The sequence below is a fragment of the Zootermopsis nevadensis genome, unplaced genomic scaffold, assembly GCF_977971745.1.
Source record: "Zootermopsis nevadensis isolate Lab colony 2312 unplaced genomic scaffold, Znev_1.0 Znev_ptg000020l, whole genome shotgun sequence".
NCBI lineage: Eukaryota > Metazoa > Arthropoda > Insecta > Blattodea > Termopsidae > Zootermopsis > Zootermopsis nevadensis.
Window position 1 is genome coordinate 17,503,403 of NW_028259152.1, and position 20,530 is coordinate 17,523,932.

The 20,530-nt window shown below is 40.2% G+C and overlaps 1 protein-coding gene and 1 long non-coding RNA gene across 4 annotated transcripts in view; one reads left to right on the forward strand and one right to left on the reverse strand.

The window, feature by feature from the left end:
- The first annotated feature begins 8,216 nt into the window (after positions 1 to 8,216).
- LOC110834369 (goosecoid homeobox) overlaps positions 8,217 to 20,530 on the forward strand; it is a 40,968-nt gene continuing 28,654 nt past the window's right edge. The window contains exon 1 of the mRNA XM_087352038.1: positions 8,217 to 8,498. Within this exon, the coding sequence (XP_087208164.1) occupies positions 8,217 to 8,498 (282 nt within the window). The remainder of the gene's footprint in view (positions 8,499 to 20,530) is intronic.
- Positions 8,391 to 20,530, reverse strand: part of LOC147873323 (uncharacterized) — an 84,321-nt gene continuing 72,181 nt past the window's right edge. Inside the window, exon 3 of one of the 3 annotated variants that reach the window (XR_015535981.1) lies at positions 8,391 to 8,477. This is a non-coding gene — a long non-coding RNA (uncharacterized LOC147873323). Of the gene's footprint in view, positions 8,478 to 10,422; positions 10,710 to 14,718; positions 14,842 to 20,530 lie in introns of those variants that run through there. The other 2 variants (XR_015535982.1, XR_015535983.1) reach the window with 2 other exon arrangements.

Sequence of the window (20,530 nt, forward strand, 5' to 3'; positions counted from 1 at the left end):
TGGTATATGTAATCATAGACTAAAGAACAGTTTTAAAATGAGTGTTATAAAAACCAAGTTCTACTTAAAAGTGAGAACAATTCATCTGGCTGAAGACAGAGTCCAGTACCAAGGATTTGTGAATAAGGCAATGACTAGGAAAAGGACTTCTCGGTTAAAGAAATCCTTACTGCTCTCGAATATAAATGTGACGTTCAAGTTACTGAAATTGTTGCTTACGTGTTGAGTTTTACGTCGCTAAGAGACCGAATTATGACATTTTTATGTACCGATAAATACACATAGACCTAAACGGAATTAATTGAATAAGATACGTCTTAGAGACTGAATACATGTTTGTTTCGTCGTCCGTTTGCGCAGTCTGCGATACCCTTTGTTATTTTGGATCAGGGATCCCCCGTTGCAATTTCCAGCAATTATTGAGCGACAAGCATTAGCAGCTAGAGGTCTTCGCGAAGTTTGTTGGCAGCACTGAGGTTCCCTGACTGAACTGTGGGAAATCGTCTGATTGAGATTAGGTTTGAAATCTAATGCCAGTCCCCGCTTACGTCAGCGCGTTAATTATCTGAAGGATGTGTTCACTTCTAATGCGAAAGTTATCTTTTGTCAGGCGTGTGGAAAATCTGTTGGCGCACAGCGGGGGTCTCAAGTTTCACAGCCTAAAAGTCGAAGCAAAGAAATGGCAGTCGTTGTCTGCTTAAGAGATCGCCCAAGTAGGCAGTAACGAGTTTTCTGATACAAGTTCCTCTTCAGGACCTCCTAAAATTTTCTGATTTTGGGACAGACGTATGCAGTGTATTTGTGTCCTCGTATATACCGATTTTTAAAATAGGTCTGGAAGTTAGGAGCTTCCTTCTAAATTGTAAGATAAAGCGAGCAGGTGCGACGCACAATTCAACACAAAATTCTATATTTTAGAATAAGCGAGAAATAATGGGATCATTGGTAATAATGTGTTTTACAGTCATCGTTTGTATCGGAAAAAATGTTAGTTCTAAAATATAGTGTTTCGGAAGCTGGGCCTTCTTCCATCTTCAGGTAAAAGCGAAATGACTTAAAACCCTATCTGTTGGATCTCCTGCTTTACCTGAAGATGGAAAAAAGATTCAGCTTCCTAAATGTGATTTTATTGAAATATAGACGATGGACAAGTAGAAAATAATACTTTTACGGATTATAACGCTCCATCGTCCAGGAAACTTCAGACTTCAGAAAATATGTGGGTGTCCATGACCAAAATAACCATTGAAAGTTGTTATCAGGGTTTTGAAAAACGAGCGTACCCGAAGAAAATCTTTGTGAAATCGCCAGTTGGAACAGGGTCATTTAAATGCAAATCTCCAGACACATCAATCTCTCCGGCTCCAGTAGTTACACGTCGAAGAACCAGGTTCGATGCAGTTATGCATTGCACAAAAGAAAACAAAAACCTTGAAATCTTTTGTTCTGTGGCAAATGGACTCGTCAGGGACGATGTTTCTTCTGTTGCAAAATTGCAAGACATTTTACGACTCGCAAAGACTGAAGTTGCTAAATACTGACGGCTGATAGCCACGAAAATTTAAGTTCTCTGTCGCAGACTGCAACAAATTTGGAAAAGGCTACACATCAGATACTGAAACGTTCACGAAGTGAGTGATAAGTGGAGTTAAAATCATGCTCGCACATTTCTTGCATTGAAGCGACTCGAAACTAGTGTAAATGAAGTTTAAGAAAGAAAAAATTATAAAATTCCACACGGCCTGTACATTACACTGCATAATCAAAAATTACACATTGAAATTTTAAAACAAAATTATCAGAATTACTGAAAAAATAATCAGAAAATTGTCTTAGGCGGCAACAATTTTAATGTGCATTCAAACCTCGGTCATGGTTTTCCTCACGCTGTACCACCAACAGCTTGTACAGTCACGCATCCTCATGTCGGTCACGTGGTCTACTTCTAAGTTCCGTTCGGTTGTCAGAGGAAAAGTTAGAAATTTCCTGAAGACCATTACATTTCTGCACTCAAATTTGTAACGGTGATGAGGCGTGTTTTCTTTGAGGCACGCACAGCGTAATATGTTAAGAGATAAGCCAAGTGCCGCTCGCTTCTCAAGCACCGACCCCTCGCGATGTTAATAGGCTACATCAAAATTGGCTATTTCTTACGTAATAACCAAATTATTTCTCTTTCCAAATTGCCTGTCAAAATGAAAAATCCGCCATCTGTCTGAGCCTACTCCTTAACGTAGGGTACTACGTTATCGGTTGTAAGAAGGACGAGCGGGCAAAACCTGGGAGCCTTAAAACAAAGTAATGTTCTTTCTCACCCCGAGATGTCTCTCACTTCTCCCTGTGATATTCGCTTGGTACGTACTCCGATGTTATTCTTCCTAAATTCCTCTAATTGCCTTGTACTGCGGGGGTTCAAGCAATTGCGAAAAATACTTTCGCATAATAATTGACTAGCGCGCCTCGCTGCTCATCTGATTTCTTTATCAGAAAAATGAAGCTCAGGAGAGAAATGCGCAGATTTCGTGTAACAGCCCTTATTCTGTAAGTAGCCTTATCAAAGTGTTTTAAGTAGCTCTGTTATGTATGATTTTGACTGTACAACGCAAACAGCTTTTTTCAAAGACTCTGACAGCAGGCATTAAAAATCTGGAAACAGCTTACATGGATTCGGAGGGGTGAGAACATGAAAATCCCTCGATCCCAAAGGAATACGACTTATAAATGTGAGGGTTTTATTTAAAAAAAAAAAAATCTTGTAGCAAGTCTTTCTCCTGCACAGGCACGGAGCTGCAACCCGCGGTGCACGGGAGCGGAAAAATTTATTCACATTTCCTTCGGGCCGCGGCGTTATGCGATTTTTTCCGCAGCTGCGGGTGGGATTGCCGATTTTTACAGAAGGAAATTTAATATTCGACAGCGAACCAACACCGTGTCGACTGTAGCTCATTCAAATTCTCCTTCCGGCCTGACGAAACTTTAAACTTTCCACCTAAAAATTCATCGCCGTAACTCGTCTCATGCCTTGCGAGATGTGAATTATTTCTTAAAATTTTTTCATCTCTCGAGAATATATTTTACCCTTCGGTAAGTTATTTCTACTCTGGAGGACTTTGAAAATTTAAAAGTTAAATTAAACGATTGCAGGCCGGAGCTTCATAATTTATAAGCTCAATTGCTAAACCGTTAAACTTCAGCGATTTTCAACTAAAAGTAGGGTCCGCTGTTTGTCTTGGCGTGCCATTTCCTAAAGAACATACGTCACTTGAAACTACGCGGACCAAGTCATCCAGAAACCTCGTTTCTGTCGTCAGTCGCGGAACCCTGAAGTGTTTATGCCAATCCTAGCTGCCAGCTGCGAAAGAGAGTGTACCATGAAGATAAAGACATTTGTTCCGTACCTTTCTACACCTTGCGCCATTTGAATCGCAGAAGGAAACAAGGACCTGATAAAAGAAGTTTGCACGAAGCTGAATGTGATATTATTATCTTGTGAAGATTTCTGTCTTCTGGGTTGTTGCGCTGTGTAGTCTGGTCGATGTTTACCAACGTTTCGGAGGTCATACTGCCTCCGTCATCAGAGTATGAAGATTCCTGTCTTCTGGGTTGTTGCGCCGTGTAGTCTGGTCGATGTTTACCAACGTTTCGGAGGTCATACTGCCTCCGTCATCAGAGTATGAAGATTTCTGTCTTCTGGGTTGTTGCGCCGTGTAGTCTGGTCGATGTTAACCAACGTTTCAGAGGTCATACTGCCTCCGTCATCAGAGTATGAAGATTTCTGTCTTCTGGGTTGTTGCGCCGTGTAGTCTGGTCGATGTTAACCAACGTTTCAGGGGTCATACTGCCTCCGTCATCAGAGTATGAAGATTTCTGTCTTCTGGGTTGTTGCGCCGTGTAGTCTGGTCGATGTTAACCAACGTTTCAGAGGTCATACTGCCTCCGTCATCAGAGTATGAAGATTTCTGTCTTCTGGGTTGTTGCGCCGTGTAGTCTGGTCGATGTTAACCAACGTTTCAGAGGCCATACTGCCTCAGTCATCAGAGTATGAAGATTTCCGTCTTCTGGGTTGTTGCGCCGTGTAGTCTGGTCGATGTTTACCGACGTTTCAGAGGTCATACTGCCTCAGTCATCAGAGTATGAAGATTTCTGTCTTCTGGGTTGTTGCGCCGTGTAGTGTGGTCGATGTTAACCAACGTTTCAGAGGCCATACTGCCTCTATCATCAGAGTATGAAGATTTCTGTCTTCTGGGTTGTTGCGCCGTGTAGTCTGGTCGATGTTAACCAACGTTTCTGAGGTCATACTGCCTCCGTCATCAGGGCGATGAGTATGAAGATTTCTGTCTTCTGGGTTGTTGCGCTGTGTAGTCTGGTCGATGTTTGCCAACGTTTCGGAGGTCATACTGCCTCCGTCATCAGAGTATGAAGATTTCTGTCTTCTGGGTTGTTGCGCCGTGTAGTCTGGTCGATGTTAACCAACGTTTCAGAGGTCATACTGCCTCCATCATCAGAGTATGAAGATTTCTGTCTTCTGGGTTGTTGCGCTGTGTAGTCTGGTCGATGTTAACCAACGTTTCGGAGGTCATACTGCCTCCGTCATCAGAGTATGAAGATTTCTGTCTTCTGGGTTGTTGCGCTGTGTAGTCTGGTCGATGTTTACCAACGTTTCAGATTTCCTTGCTGCCTCCATCGTCAGGGCGATGATCTCATCTGAAACGTTCGTAAGCTTCTACCAGACTACACAGTGCAATAACCCAGAAGACAGCCATCTTCGGACTCACCCCTGTGAGAACCTCAAATCCTTCGTCTTTAAATTAAAGTTACCGATTACTCTCGAGGTCTCCAACAAAGACCGAGAGCCACATTTGCACTTCCGAATTTTCGAGGCTTCCATGCCTCACCGGTGACAGTGGCTCAGTCACGCACAGGCCTCTTAAGTGCTGAAGAACAGCTCCCTGCATTATTAATCTTATTACTAGAGAACTCAGTTCATTGAAACGTCACGTGAGCTGTTAGTCAATGCGAGTCCCGTTCTAGATCCGGGAAGTCAGAAAGCCACAATTGCAGGCCCCGAAACGTGGGGGCGACTTGAAGTTTTGTTTATCCTTTAAGCTGGACAAGAACGACAAAGAAAATTACCACGTTGTGTTTTTACAAGGAAAAGTAAAATGCCCAGGTAAGCTCTCTAATCCTCTGCACTAAGCACGACGTAAAGTGTGCGTCTACTTTTGTTATTCAGCTGACGGATTCCGCGGGCGGAGGCTCGCTGACAGACAAATGCCCACTTGAGAGAAAGGAAATATGTCGTGGTATTTCAGTGACGGTCAAAACACAAACAGGATTGAGGATTCGCTTAAATTTTCAGTGCTGACACACAGAAACGCATTCTTCCTGATTTAACATAACTTACTTAAATTGATTTTTTTTTAAAAAAAATATTTCACTTATTCGACTTTACATAACCTGATCTTCTTCAGTTTGTACAACCTGTCGCTTTAAACTGTATGCATTGCTGAAGGCCCCAAGGAACCAGACGACATTCAGCAGAAGACTGCCACGAGATTCACCACAAAACAGACACATTTAAGCAAACTGACGTTCCAAGTGCAGAATCCTTCGAAACAGGACTGCCTGCTTCAGCATCAATGGATGGCTGATGCTGTCACTCAAGGATCTTGTCATCAAGATCAGTGCACGGTGATAGTGTGAACAAAGCTGACGCCTCCAAGGGCAGGTCATGCTGGAAGGTGGAAGGTCACACAGCCTGTCACCACGCCTACGCCAACGAGGGCTGAACGGCCGTAGAATCGGATACGACAAGGACGTCGTGACCGCTGTCGAGTAGTCAGTGTTTCTAGTAGAAAGACAGGGTGGTCTTTGCCGAGATCTGTCGACTAGTACGTCAGTGGGGTGCCTGCCTAGACGCTGAGGGGGACAACTTTATCTGGCTCAACTCCTTCGCCCAGAACAATCCCCAAACGGATTTCATTTGAACAAGCCCCATACTTGTATAACTAAACTCTGTGTTGAAAGCCATTCAATTATTATTACGAAGTCAATTTTTCAGTGGACACACACGTAAATCCCTAGATAAAAGATACGAAAGAATGTAGTTGTGTTAAGCGCGAATGTACGAGACTGTACTCGACATCCAGACGTTCATAACACACACACACTCATGCAAATCCCCTTGCTTTATGCAGAGGGTGGTTGGGGGCGAGGCGCCTCGAACAGAAGAAAATAATGTCCAAGACCTCGGGGTCTGTAAGAGCATTAAGTTCGGTCTCATGATGTCACGAAGTTCATCCGGGTGCAAATGTGAGGCCGACAACAGACTTCCTGCTTTGTGTCTGAGCCCTCCGTCACCGAAAAGCATTTCTACAGATTACAGTTCGATACGACAGTATTTTAAGCACGTTCGAACGCATTAAAAGAACGCATGATGAGGATGTCGCGATTTGTAGCGCAGGTATTATCTCTGAAACTAACGAACGCATTTTGATAAAAAAAACTTTGTACTGCAAATCTAGACTTCAAGCTGAAAAACAGAATTTAATTTTGTTTTTCATTGTACTTATACGATACTCAATTTACATAAAGCTCACACGGAAATAAATATATTTTTTTAAAATATCCCAGTACAACATTTGCAATAAGAATAAATATACGTCGTATTAATATCTACGACTCTGACCAAAAATGCTTCTTAATCGTGATAAAAATTTACAAAGTAAAGGAAACATTTCAGGTCTTATGAAGTGTGCACTTGAAGTGGGATTAGATTTACTTTCAAGTGTAATAAATAAGCAATAGGCCACTTAGCAGATCAGAATGTTTCGTCTTTAAAAAAATACAAAAAAAAAATTGAAACATTCCAAAAATCAAACTTTTATCATACTTATATTTTAACATACATAATTATACCTGTTTTTGCATGGGTGTGAAACTAGGTCACTGGCATTAATGGATGGGCAAGAACGGCGTCCTTAAAATAATATTTCTACCTGCGAGAGAAGAAGTAACCGGGCCTTGGGAAAATCGCGTGTAATACATATAGAATCATAGGGCAGACCGAGAATGTAGCACGCACGGGAGGAGACGAGTAATAGATACAGCACAATTTTGGCTGAAAGCTGAACAACGCTGGACGTGTTCTCGGTATCCTTAGAAGCCCTGTCCTTCTTAAGAAGCTGATAAACTCAGTGGACTAATGGATTTAAATAAGAGGAAATATCTTGAACAGTTGAGCGACTATTCACTTGTGTTTATTAAAGTTGCTCTCAAATTAAGATGTAGATGAATCAGTACAGAATCACAAGGAATCTGTGCTGTTCAGTATAGTTGTGTCTTGTCTTGTGTATCAATAAATCCCTCGACAAACTCTGGGGTTACGTTCTTGAAAAGCACCGCGGTTAGCAAGACCAAAAAATTATGGGAAACTTGGGGTTAGGGGAACCGCGACTATTATTAGGACTTGTCAAAGCCAAATTTTCCAGTTAATTTTCTTTAAAAAAAAGTCACGCGTATGAAAATGGACATATCGGGACACTCACTCCTACATCTTTGGTATGTTTTATTTTTATTTCTATTTTATTGATACTTTCTAACTATAATTTATATATTTTGCATTTTATTCTCTAAATTCTTTTATAAATTCTTTCAAATTCTTTAGTGTTTCTTTCAATCATTTACTTACAGGCCGATATGTACATCTAATAACATTTATGAAAAACAACACCTTCGCCCAAAAATGGAAAAACAAACGTAATGAAACATCACCAAAAGAAAAAAACTACAGAAATCATAATTGAGTTTTAAGCTCTTAGATATATTTTACACCTGATGATGGTTTTATAAAAACCGAAACATGTTGTGTAAATGTTCCGAAATGTAAATCGATCAACCGATATGGAACATCAATGATATTTTAGTATCTTAATTATAAGAAATTTTAAATATTGTGATAAGACGGATTAAAATAAATAATTGTTATAATATTCACAATATGACGCAATTACACTATCTTAATAATTAATAACTAAAAACAAGACACGATTACGTGATTTGGAAGCTATGAAACGAGTCTCGGATGTCGTTGCAACAGTGCGCCGTGTAAGTGCGGAACTCTTGGTCTCGAAGCCACGGAGCCTTGCCGTCTGATGAGCTTGTTCCACTGTGTCGCAGCCGTGGCCTACCCCAACTTCTACCCGGCCGCCGGCTACATGAGTCACGCGGCGGCTGCCGTCAGCGCAGCTGCTGCCGCGGCGGCAGCGTCCATGAGCGTCGCGGTGTCGAGCAACCCTGGACATCACCACCACCACCACGGCCTGCACCATCACCACCACTCGGCGCCACCGCCTAAGAGGAAACGACGACATCGAACCATCTTCACGGAGGAGCAGTTGGAGCAGCTGGAGGCGACGTTCGACAAGACGCACTACCCGGACGTCGTCCTGAGGGAACAGCTCGCCCTCAAGGTAGACCTGAAGGAAGAGCGAGTCGAGGTGCGTACGGTCAGCGCCTCCGATGAGGAGTGTTGCATGACGCATGGTAGAAAATTGGAAACTGACCAACTCTTATGAATGAAACCGCATGCAGTAGACCAGTGGTATTCAACCTTTTTTGTTCGCGTACCCCCAGATATAATTTCTCTTCAAATTTGTACCCCCAAAGTTGTTGGTGTATATTTCAAGTTATGCATAGTATATAATCTACATCTAAAATAAATTAAATAAATTACATTACTGATTATTCAGTGTTTATCATAAAATAATATTTTTTTTTAAAATTCACGTACCCCAGGTTGAATACCACTGCAGTAGACTATATTTTGAAAATGCTAGGAGGAATCAGTCAGCTGCGGACTGTAATCTGGTTATAGAAATCGTTGGACTGGTTTCGTCTTGTGCAAGGGTAAACGGGTTTAATTCCTAAAAGACAAGTTTTCAGGAAAGTTACAAGAATTGTTGGAGAATCTTCACAAATCATATTTATCGATTTTTAAGTCACACATACATATCTAATTACAGAATTTTAAACACACGTCTGAAGTGTTAGTCATAGATAAATCACAAGTATTAATAGCTTGAAATATAAGCAGAAACATTTCTTTGGCTGTAATTTTTTTTCGAATTATGCCTCTCTACTGTGGATCCAACGATTTACAATGATCCATTTCACGAACATCCTTGCAACGTTCTAGGAATTTTACGCAGAAAGAAAAATACAATAATTAAATTCTTCCGCTCGGGTGAGACAGAACAGAGATGAACGTACAGATATTCAGAGATAAAGCTACGTAGGATTTTCTGAATTCGCACAAACGCCAACGGCATTTTGTATTTTTATTACCATCCAAAAAAGAACAAGTTTAAAATAAAACACTTTTCAGTTCGAGTACCACGAGCATTCTTCTCGACCTGGCTTCAGAATTGATGGTCAACTGCTCAGGTAAATTCATTTCTGTGCGTGGGATAAAGGGTGAGGGGTGTCCAACGCTAAAAGCTGCTTCACAATTTACTGGCACACGATACAATTCAAACGAATGTTTAGACGGAGGGAAATCAGTGGCGGATTTACGTCAGCGCTGAGGGCGGGAGAGGGAATCAGTGGTTAAAATTTGGTTTAGAAAATGAGTCATTTTTTGGAGTTCAAGCGGACAAAACGTTGGAAAAAGCGACTGAAAATTTTAAAATCCACTGAAGAAAGAGAACAGAGTACCGCAAATCGGAAAGCAGGACACGCCGAGTCGCAGGCAAATTAACCCGCGAACAGATAAATTGAACAAAACTATAACTTCACGGTTTGCGCTTAGGAAATGAGATCTTCTGAAGGAACATTAAGACGTGATTATGAGGGTAAGTTTCGCCCCTCGCTATCAGAGTCTTATTCAGTCACCTAGAAATGTTCTGTATTTGTCAGGCGTAAATTAACAGAGCAGCTGCGAAACTCAGTCCTTAAATCTTGCCAATAAAAATCTTTCATGTCATCGGCGAAACAGCTCAGTACCGGAGTACAAACGTTTACGAACAGTCAGGGAAGACTTCGGTAGTCAGAGACGTGTTTAACGGCGCACAAGCAGCGACTTGCAGCTCGCAGTCTGCCGGAGTCTGAACTCTGCCATCGGCAAGGGTTGCTTAGTTCCTGGAAACCGTCAATATATTTCTGAATTCCTCCTCGCTTCCACGCGTGTCACGAATAAGGGACAGATCATATGCGACATTACGTAGCGGTGAAGTCTATTTACGGAGTACAATGGGTGAAGATCGATTAAATGAACAGGATATTTTGAATGCAGAATTACGTCACGTGGTCTCCAGCATCTTCGCCACACACACACACACACACAGAAAAATATTTGAGATTATGAAGTAAAAATTAATTAACGATCATTACAATCAAGAAGTCTAAGTTTTCGATTGAGATAACAGGAACTTTTTCAGATTCCACTACTCTTCTGTAAATCTCACTTCCAGTACAATGTTACAGTTACGTCAATGAGCAAAACATCCCCCAAATTGAAACACAGATGACATTATTTCGCAAAAGAGTGACAACAGGACTCAGCTCTTGGACTGTGTCCATTCTGACATTTGTCTAAATTCAGAATTACCTTTTTTAACAGATAAAAAATAATACTCTCTTGGGCCGTGATGAAGCCGGTTTACAAGCGTCGTGGGTCTAGGACCTGGGATGTGGGCGTGGCGTCACACCGTCTGCAAAATTCTTTACTTTAGTAACGACAGGAACACTTGAAATCTGGTAAGACAATATTTCTGAGTCAAAATTACAGAATTCGAGGTTTTCACTGCTTTAAATCCGAAGATAACTCTCTTCATGATTATAGCATGTAGTCTGGTAGAAGTTCACTGACGTTTCAGAGGTCCTTGCTGCCTCCATCATCAGGGCGATGGGTAGTTAATAAATCCGTAAATATTCAAGAATTCTGTTGCAGTAACCTGGATCAGCTTTCTCCGGCCTTTTCATGGGGACTGAGGCTTAATTTTTGCCTTAAAATGCTTGTAGGCCTAACTGTGTATTTCAGAAACGACGAGATACTCATGCAACGGCCTATTATAAAATATTTGCAACGTAAAACTTCATTAATCAAATCTTATACAGTTTCGTGATTCCAGTAAAATACAAAAAAAACACTGTACGAAATGGATGGATGTACAAATTACGAGGAAATATCAGAACTGGGCCCCACCCTGAAGAACGCAGGTTATTCCATACCCGAAACACTACAACGTACTGCTTTTAATACAAACTTAATACCTGTCATGTACGCCTTGAAGCTCAGTGCTTACTCCAACTTTACATCGTACTGATGAGAGGATAATATTAAAGCGGATCTTGAACTTAAAAAGATGTTATGAGACTGTGAAGCTGGGTTCAGTGTCTGGGGACGGCCTGCACTTAAATTTCGGGTTAAGGAGAGGGGGGAATTTTTTTTTAATAGTTCCTCAAAGCTGTGTAGTTGAAAAACATTAGCTACAACCAGTTCTGGGTATAGCAGAGCGCTGCATTGCCGACTGCCAGGAGGCAATTTCTGCGAGCTTTGCTCATTGTCACAGCGAACAACGTCTTGGGCGGTCGCCGCTGAGGACCGTGTTTGTTCTGCTGGAAAACGAGAGACGGATTTTCTGTCTGGAGCAACAGTGGCTTAAGGCCTGTCCTTATTCACCGCCGAAAAATCACTTAAATTGTCGTTATTCCGAAATCTCAGCACTGCGGGCTACGTGTTCAGTCTGGAACGTTCTGCACCTGTGCAGTGGTTCTTAAAAGGAAGATGTCGGAGCCAAACAGATTCTTCCGCGTGCCTATCGCGTCTTTTTAGTGACTGGCTGGAAACGACGAGATGAAAGTGCGTGATGAATTGGAAGGACGTGGAAGGGATGGTCCGAGATTTCGCGTGGACGGATTCATCAAAGCCATCGGCAAGAGAAGAGGCCATCACAAGGCTAACGAGCTTCTCACTGGGTCGAATTTTATAACGCAGTAATAAAGACATACAAGCAGAACGGTCCTCAGAACATGTGGCGAACTTCTACATCAGCGTTTCTCAACCTTTTTGTCCTTGCGGAACCCTTGAAATAATATTCATGTCTCAGGGAACCCCTACATAAAAATTATTATATATAATTATTAATATAATCAATTTTATTCACCGTCTTTACACAAGCTTATATATTGTTAAAATCACATAAAATTATAAAATTTCTTCATTTAATATTGTTACATTTTAAAATGACGACATGTTTCGATGTTCATTCCATCATCGTCAGGTCCATCAATTACAATTTAAAATCTGTTGCACCTGCTGCCCTGCGTATACTGATTTGTTCTACCCATTAGATTTTATTTGTTTAACCTTCAGGCTTCTTCCATTAAATTTGGAGGCTGCGTCTAGATGCCTTAAATCTGCAAAATCAATTTTTAATTTTCATATCGTGATTCTGGATACTGACATAGGAAATGGAATAATTTTAAAGAATTATTACGCAATATATCGTAATACAAGCAAAAGAAAAGTAATCACAAAATATTTAAAGTATTATAACATACCGGGTTGTGTGTGATGTGCGTGTCCGATATTACGGAATGGCAGATAGCAACTGAGTTGTGAGTATCGTGTGTGGCTATATATATTGGGTGAAAGTTGTTCAGGGGGTTGGGTCGATGGACTGTAGAATATTAAAGATCGGATTGTTTGTGTAGATGTTACTGTCGTTTAATGCAAGATTTTGTTTATGTGTTCTTTGTATATGATATTTTTCTATGGTGTCTCTATGTCGCTTGTTTTGTATTATTTTTATAATGTCCAATGTATACATACAACAAAATAGAACAAACATTGGACATTATAAAAATAAAAAAAATAAAAAAAAAATATTATAAAAATATATAAAAATAATACAAAACAAGCGACATAGAGACACCATAGAAAAATATCATATACAAAGAACACATAAACAAAATCTTGCATTAAACGACAGTAACATCTACACAAACAATCCGATCTTTAATATTCTACAGTCCATCGACCCAACCCCCTGAACAACTTTCACCCAATATATATAGCCACACACGATACTCACAACTCAGTTGCTATCTGCCATTCCGTAATATCGGACACGCACATCACACACAACCCGGTATGTTATAATACTTTAAATATTTTGTGATTACTTTTCTTTTGCTTGTATTACGATATATTGCGTAATAATTCTTTAAAATTATTCCATTTCCTATGTCAGTATCCAGAATCACGATATGAAAATTAAAAATTGATTTTGCAGATTTAAGGCATCTAGACGCAGCCTCCAAATTTAATGGAAGAAGCCTGAAGGTTAAACAAATAAAATCTAATGGGTAGAACAAATCAGTATACGCAGGGCAGCAGGTGCAACAGATTTTAAATTGTAATTGATGGACCTGACGATGATGGAATGAACATCGAAACATGTCGTCATTTTAAAATGTAACAATATTAAATGAAGAAATGTTATAATTTTATGTGATTTTAACAATATATAAGCTTGTGTAAAGACGGTGAATAAAATTGATTATATTGAAGAACACAAGCATGACGCAATTAAGATATATAAAAAAATAATTATTAATATATTTCTTTTTTATAAACTTAAAGTTCATAAGGAAAATTTAATATATTTTTTTCTGATAGCTGGTTTACGCAAAAAATTACTTACGTTTTTCTCAAGTTTATTGAAAATACAAAATTAAAAAAAAAAAAAAAAAAAACTGAAATCGAACTGCCTGTTCAACAGTCCTCATACGGAGGTTTTCGTTCACACAAAAAAATTAACATAATTAACCAATATCGTATATAACACATATAAACAGAACTAAAACAGATAATAACTACTACAATAACTAAATCGTTTATTGACAATATTAAAAAGGCATAAGATAAATCAAAATAAAATATCATATGAACAAATATATGTGTGAAGGAAATGTTATTTTTGAAGCCAATTTAAATAATAAAATTTACTGGAGTCACTCGATGATACGTGAATCCGCCACGTACACTGACCACTAAAGGCGGTTTCAGGCTGGCGCCGTATAGACGTCGCTAAATATATTTCTAAATGACATAACAGGTTGAAGACTTTATTATAATACACAAGAATTTTCCGAGAATTTGTCGTACGTGTATAGTAAAATTACGAATATGAAATTAAACATAAAAATGACTCAAAAATACATTTACATATGATTAGCCTATTCAGTTCGGAATATGTTATCTTTCGTCTCAAATGAAAACTTCACAAAGAGTACAAGAGTTTAAATTTATTTTGTTTTCCGTGGTTTTCAAAGTATGTTACTATTCCGAAGGGAAGGAAACGGACTGAGGGTGTGCCTGAGGAGAACAGTATTGACAGGAGGCTAAGAGTACGGCACACCGTACAAGAACCTCAGAATTTGTAGCTGTTTGCCAAATAGCCTAGGGCGATCGAATCAAGGAGAATCAGATGGGCGGGGCATGTAGCATGCATGCCAAGCTATGATAAATTCATAAACAACTTTATTAGAACAATCGGAATGTAAGTGACCACTTCGTAGACATATGTGCAGATGGAATGATAATATTAAAATGGAACACAAGTAAACTGTTAACTACGATGGCGATTGGATTTATCTGGCTCAATATAGAACCCAGTGGCGGGGTTGTGTGAAGACTGCAATGAACCACTGTGTACAGAGGAAGGCGTGGAATTTTTAGACCAGCTAAGCGACCATCAGCTGGTGAAGAAGGATGTGTCGAGTTTAGTAACGTTGTAAGAACACCGTCACACGCCCCCTTCAAAGTCCTCGCACGAGCTTAGAACAGAAACACAGGGAGTCAGTTTGCAAGCAATTTTAACGACGTTGTTTCATGTACAGGGGTTATTCAGCTTCGAATAAAGTGAGCGTATGCAGCATGAACTCAAAAGGAAGCGTCAAAATTGGGGGCGGGGGGGGGAATTTCAAACTCTTATCTCGCTGCTATCTCAGAGCCACGGAGGAAGTTAACGGGAACGTCCTTAGTCGTGAGAGTCCAGACTCGAACCTTGTACCATCCGAAGAGCACTCCTGTTGATCAGAGAACTCTTGAAAATGGCAGAAATTGGGACGTGGGTACCCAGTGGACAGGTAGACCTGTCTTTACCGGAAATATCTCCGATTCCAACAATACACAAGAACGGAATGTAAAATTATAAGTGATAACAAGAAATCTGCTTAACACGAAAACGTACAAGAGAAAAGGAGGTTGACGGATGTTTATTTATTGATTTATATCCATATAATCTTGTTCCGGGCCTTTGTTTTGTGGAATGTATTCATTCCTGTTACGTAGGTCTAAACGCACATACGACAGATGATTAAAAAATTACTAAAATAAAAAAAAAATATTGTAAACATTCTACATCTGAAGCCTCAGGTGGCTTTTGAAAAAAAAATTCAGTGTTTCGCTTTAAACTGTTGATTGAAAAACAAAAGAACATAACTAAAACGTATTTGTCAGTTTAGACGAACATTTATGTCCGTTCTTTGCGAGATGTGCGATGTGCAATGAACGCACGCGGGGGGGGGGGGGGGGGGGCTGGTAATGCCCGTCTGTCCGCATCATTCAACTCGAGAACTTCTGGGCGAATTTGGTTGAAATTTGGCACGTACGTTATGACAATGGACTTTACCCCTAAAAAAAATCGTACTTTTCAATTATCTAAAATCACAAATACCAACATGGCGGCTGCGTGAAAGAATAAACTAATTTGACCAGGATTCGATCCTATGACTCCGAGCGCGTTAGAGCGTGTCGTCATTGATTCACTTTACTTAAAGAATACTTTAATTAAGACAGCGCAATTTGTACAAATTTTTTAGAAGCATAATAACTGACGTAATATTTTATTAATAATTCAGAATTTACAAAGAACACGTGTGTGTTGCGGCACGGAGATTACATTTTACTCAGAAACAGAGAGATCAAAAATAAATTCTTGAAAGCAGCTATTGGCCTAAGTACAATGGCAGTGTCCCTTACAGTGTTTCAGGGCTCGTAGACCGATTTGTGTGTTTGTGTTATCAAGCTGTGCACTTCCGTATGCTACTATCAACTGATAAGGACAAACCGTACAAGGAACAGAATTTCAACCTCGAGTAAACTGTTTTTCTATGTTTACTTTGTAGACTTACCAACCATTGCCATTTCTTCATTTTAAAAAGGAATTCTTATTCCTTGATTTTATTAAACCATAATCAGCCAAGATACTTACTTTAATTTGCTTAGACGTATTAAAATCATGTCGTAAGTCTTCCCGTTTTAATGTAAGGATTTATGTCTTGTAAAACGATACATTTCCTGTATTAAAAAGTAAAGTTTGTCCCACTATACGCCATGTAGGCGTTTGGGGGGAGAGGAGGTATAGCTCCTCTCTTCCTTGACCTCGGCACTAGATGGGGGTGAGTGGTCAGCATCACGCCCCGGCCGGCTTTACCCCCGGGAAAGGACCCCGGTACCCATTGTAGAGGCTAGAGGAAAAATCCTCTGCCCCCGTCGGGGATCGAACCCCGGTCGTCCAGCCCGTAGCTAGTCACTATACTGACTGAGCTATCCCGGCTCACATTTCCTGTATTAATGATCAAAATTTGTCTGATTGATCATAATCTTTAACTGCGAGGCTTTGGAGAGTGCAGTGACAATTAAAAGAGACTTATTTCATTCTTTCAATTACTTACGCTAGTTAAGATGGTTCGGGTTTTAAAAAAGGAAAATTTTGGAACTGTTTTAAAAATGTATGTTAATCTTCGACCGGTTAGGTTCCCGGAAGTGAGTTAAGCTCTCACGTGTAGCGGGATAACTTAATCTGTTTCCAATGAACAGGTTTAGTAATTGATTTGAATTGATGTCGAATCGCGATTAGTCACAAGAGCAGCTTGGAACTTGCCTGCTTGAGTCTGTTTGCTTTGTTCTCCTCGAAGTTTCTTAGTTGAATCTTATGTAAGGGATACAGTTTCGTAAGAAATTAAATACACAAAACTTAAGAAAACACAAATATTCTAATATGATTGTCTTTCGACCAGGAACACGCAGAGCTTGACGACGGATCCAGTCCGAAGCTGTTGTGAAATTCAATTCCCTTCTCCGGCTGTGTACATATTTATTTCTTCTCCCTTCGTTTCATATTCTTCGGTTGGAGGCGAAGATAGATATTTTATTAAGGTTTCAGACACAGATTTGTGTCCCCTAGGGTTGAATGAGAATAAATTTCTTTTTATTTCTGTCCTTGTTTACACTGTATCACTTGCAAAGAAACCATAACAACGCAAAGTATTCTTGGAAATAAATAGACGTGTTGTTCCGTGAAATATCCCGATAGTTCTTAGCGTTGTCATGCACCTCACAGCGAAAGCTGGCACAGTACGATATGAAGCTTACACGACCGTCGCAATCCTTAATAAAATCCTCTTCGGCTATCAGAATTGTCAAATGACTAAACGTCGCAGACGTTTCGAGGAACATCTCTGCCCTCATTATCAAGGATAGTCTTAACTGTGTGCTCAAATCGACCCTCTTATATGCCTGGCCATAGCTTGTGCATTGATCTGAGCGCGAGCCAATGGGTGGTCAGTGGGCGGAGTCAAACGTTTGCTCTGTGGCGAAGTGTCAACGCTGACTTATAATAACGTTCACAGCGAAATTATGAGTGAATCAAATTCTGAACCTGCGTACTAACACTTAGTTCAAAGTAATTAATCTTACGGTGCTCTGTCTAAAAATCCTACCTAAAGATTTATGATTTGTTCGGTGAGCTTGGAAGTGTAGTTCAGCGAGGAACACCCAGCTTCGGCTTTCGGAGATTAAAGGTCACAGAAAATTCGTACATCACAACACGGACCAGCGAAGCCCAGGCGTGTGTAGACAGTCCAGAACTCGCAGCGTAGCAAAGCTAACAACGTTATACTGGCGACTTAGAACCGCTCGTTAAGGGCGCGGGGGGGGGGGGAGTCCCTCCGTGTCTTCAAGCATGGTTGACAGCCACTGGAGTGCTGAAGGCGTTTGAACAGTTGACTTTGTATTACATAATGAGGAACTTCATGATATTATTAGAGTGGTTGTTTCAACGAGAATAGAACAGGCGGAGAGCGCAAAACACGTGGGGAAGATGAATGCGTAATTTCGGCCCTTTTTGGAGCAGGAGACCTGCACACAGAGATGCAGTCCAGTGTAATGTGCCCAAAGAGAAGTCTCCGATTATTAATGCGATCTGATGAAATATTTAGAGAATTTTTATATCCCGTTACCAAAATACATAACAACGTAAGAAATATTTCGAAAATGTAACAAGTTTTGGAAACGGTAGTAACAAATCAGAATTACATTAAGAAATATATTAAGAACGGATTAAATTCGGATTAAGCTTGCTACTATTCACGACAGAATGTTTTACTTGCCATCTCTTACCTGAGGAGACAAAGATTAAAAATTCAGAATTATAATATTACCTGCTGCATACCGAAAGCACAAAAAGTGAAATTAATTCATGAATATCTTACTACAAAATGGCAACATAGTAGTCAAACGTCCTCCTAACCCAACCTAACCTAACGTAACCTAACCTAACCTAACCCAATCTAACCGAACCTAACCATACCCAACCTAACCTAACATAACCTAACGTAACCTAACGTAACGTAACCTAACCTAACCTAACGTAACCTAACCCTACCCAACCTGATATAATCTAACTCAACCTAACCTAATCCAAATTGGAGAACAAATAGAAACTGAAACACGAGAACTAGGTACGAATTCCAAGACGAAGAAAGTCTATTGAGGAAATTTGAAGACAGCGTACTGAAGAGAATATTTGGACCTGAGAGACGGGAATTAGCAGAAGGAGGAAGGAAGTATTATTATGTGATTCATAACAGCGTTCGCCACTAAGTGATTCAGGGCGAAAAAATTAAGAGGACGAGGCGATAAATGTGACAAGTTTCGTTTGGGTCCGGTGAAGAGAATTTCAGAGGTCTATAAAAAGCCGGAGAGGTTCTTCTGTGCTTTGCCCGAACTCGAGGAATTCCCATGTCCAATGTCTTCTTATTCACACGAATTCGTCCCATTTATCAGACCAATGAGAATGGATGAAAGAAGTATAGAGAAATTACAAGAAATATAATAGCTTCAAATTCTGCACCTACAAAATATTTATGTAGTCCTTCGCGTTTTATTGTCCTAACCTCTTGATGCATTAGAATTTATATTTATTTTAGCAGTTTCAATTTTAACCAGTAATTGAAAAAATGTAAAGCTTTCGACTGACATCTAGAGGGTGACTACAGTATTACGTACTGATGAAAAATAAACACGGGTCGTTCGTGTAGAGTAATTCCAGAACTTAACGTTTCCATGGATAAAAATACAAGTTGGTTGTCACTTCTATAAACACGGATTTGTTATCTAATGACTCAGTTTTGGTTTTTTTTTTGTAAAGATTCTAATTTTTCTGAGCAGACCGTGCAACTGCCGTTCGGAAGTCAACTTCTGTCGTGTTGTCTCAATTTCCAAAATTCTACCGACATGAAATAAGAATGTAACAGTCAGGTCTTTAGCGTCTTTGAATTAAACTAAGTTTCCAGGTTGTCTAAAAGTCTGTCCCTCGCCAGTCTACTTGGACACTCAAGCAGCCCTTCAGTTATAGACTAAGATGATAATCGTGGACGACGTCACTTTCCTCATGCTTGGAAACTGCTTTCTGAATCAACTTTCGATGGCTTGAACTCAACCATTGCTCGTTTCTGCTGAGGAAGACAGCCCATTGCGGGCTGGGGGCTACTAGCTTATGGGTATAAACCAACTTTTCTTACTAAACACATCGCCTCCATCTTCAGGAAGAGAGTTGTTAAAAAAACAGAAAAACCATAATCCAACATTTGCACCAACGTAAAAAAAAATCACATCCCAAAGCCAGTTTTCTGATATGCACGACAGACCAGGGTTATCGCTTTGTATGTTAATATGAATGCAGTTCAATGAACGAGAAAGGAACCGCAGTGACCGGGGGGGTGGGGGTGGTAACACTGTCTCTACCTGTCTTCAATGCAAAACAATTCTAGCGCAGGGTAACAGCAGTGACCTCTTGTTAGTCCTCGACTCTGGAGGTACTAAGGTACTTCCGACTTCAGTCCCAAAATCGGGATCTTGTCATGAACAGCGATGTTCTCTCAGATGACATCTTCTTTACTCGACAATAACGTAGAATTAACATAACAGATGATCGGGTAGGCGTTACAAGGTTTTACCCAGTACGTATGCGAGTGAACTATCGCTTCGGAGCGCTGTCTATAGGAGGGAAGACAGTCGCTACGTTTCTGGAAGATTTTGAAGACCGACTGCAATCCAAGTACAGAATCCCGACCCTGTTAAAAGATACAGGCGCCCAAGGTAGCCCACCTGAAGGTCTAGAATTTGTTTTTAAAATTTCGTGCGCTGAACCTAGAACTGTGAAATTGTGCGCAGAATACC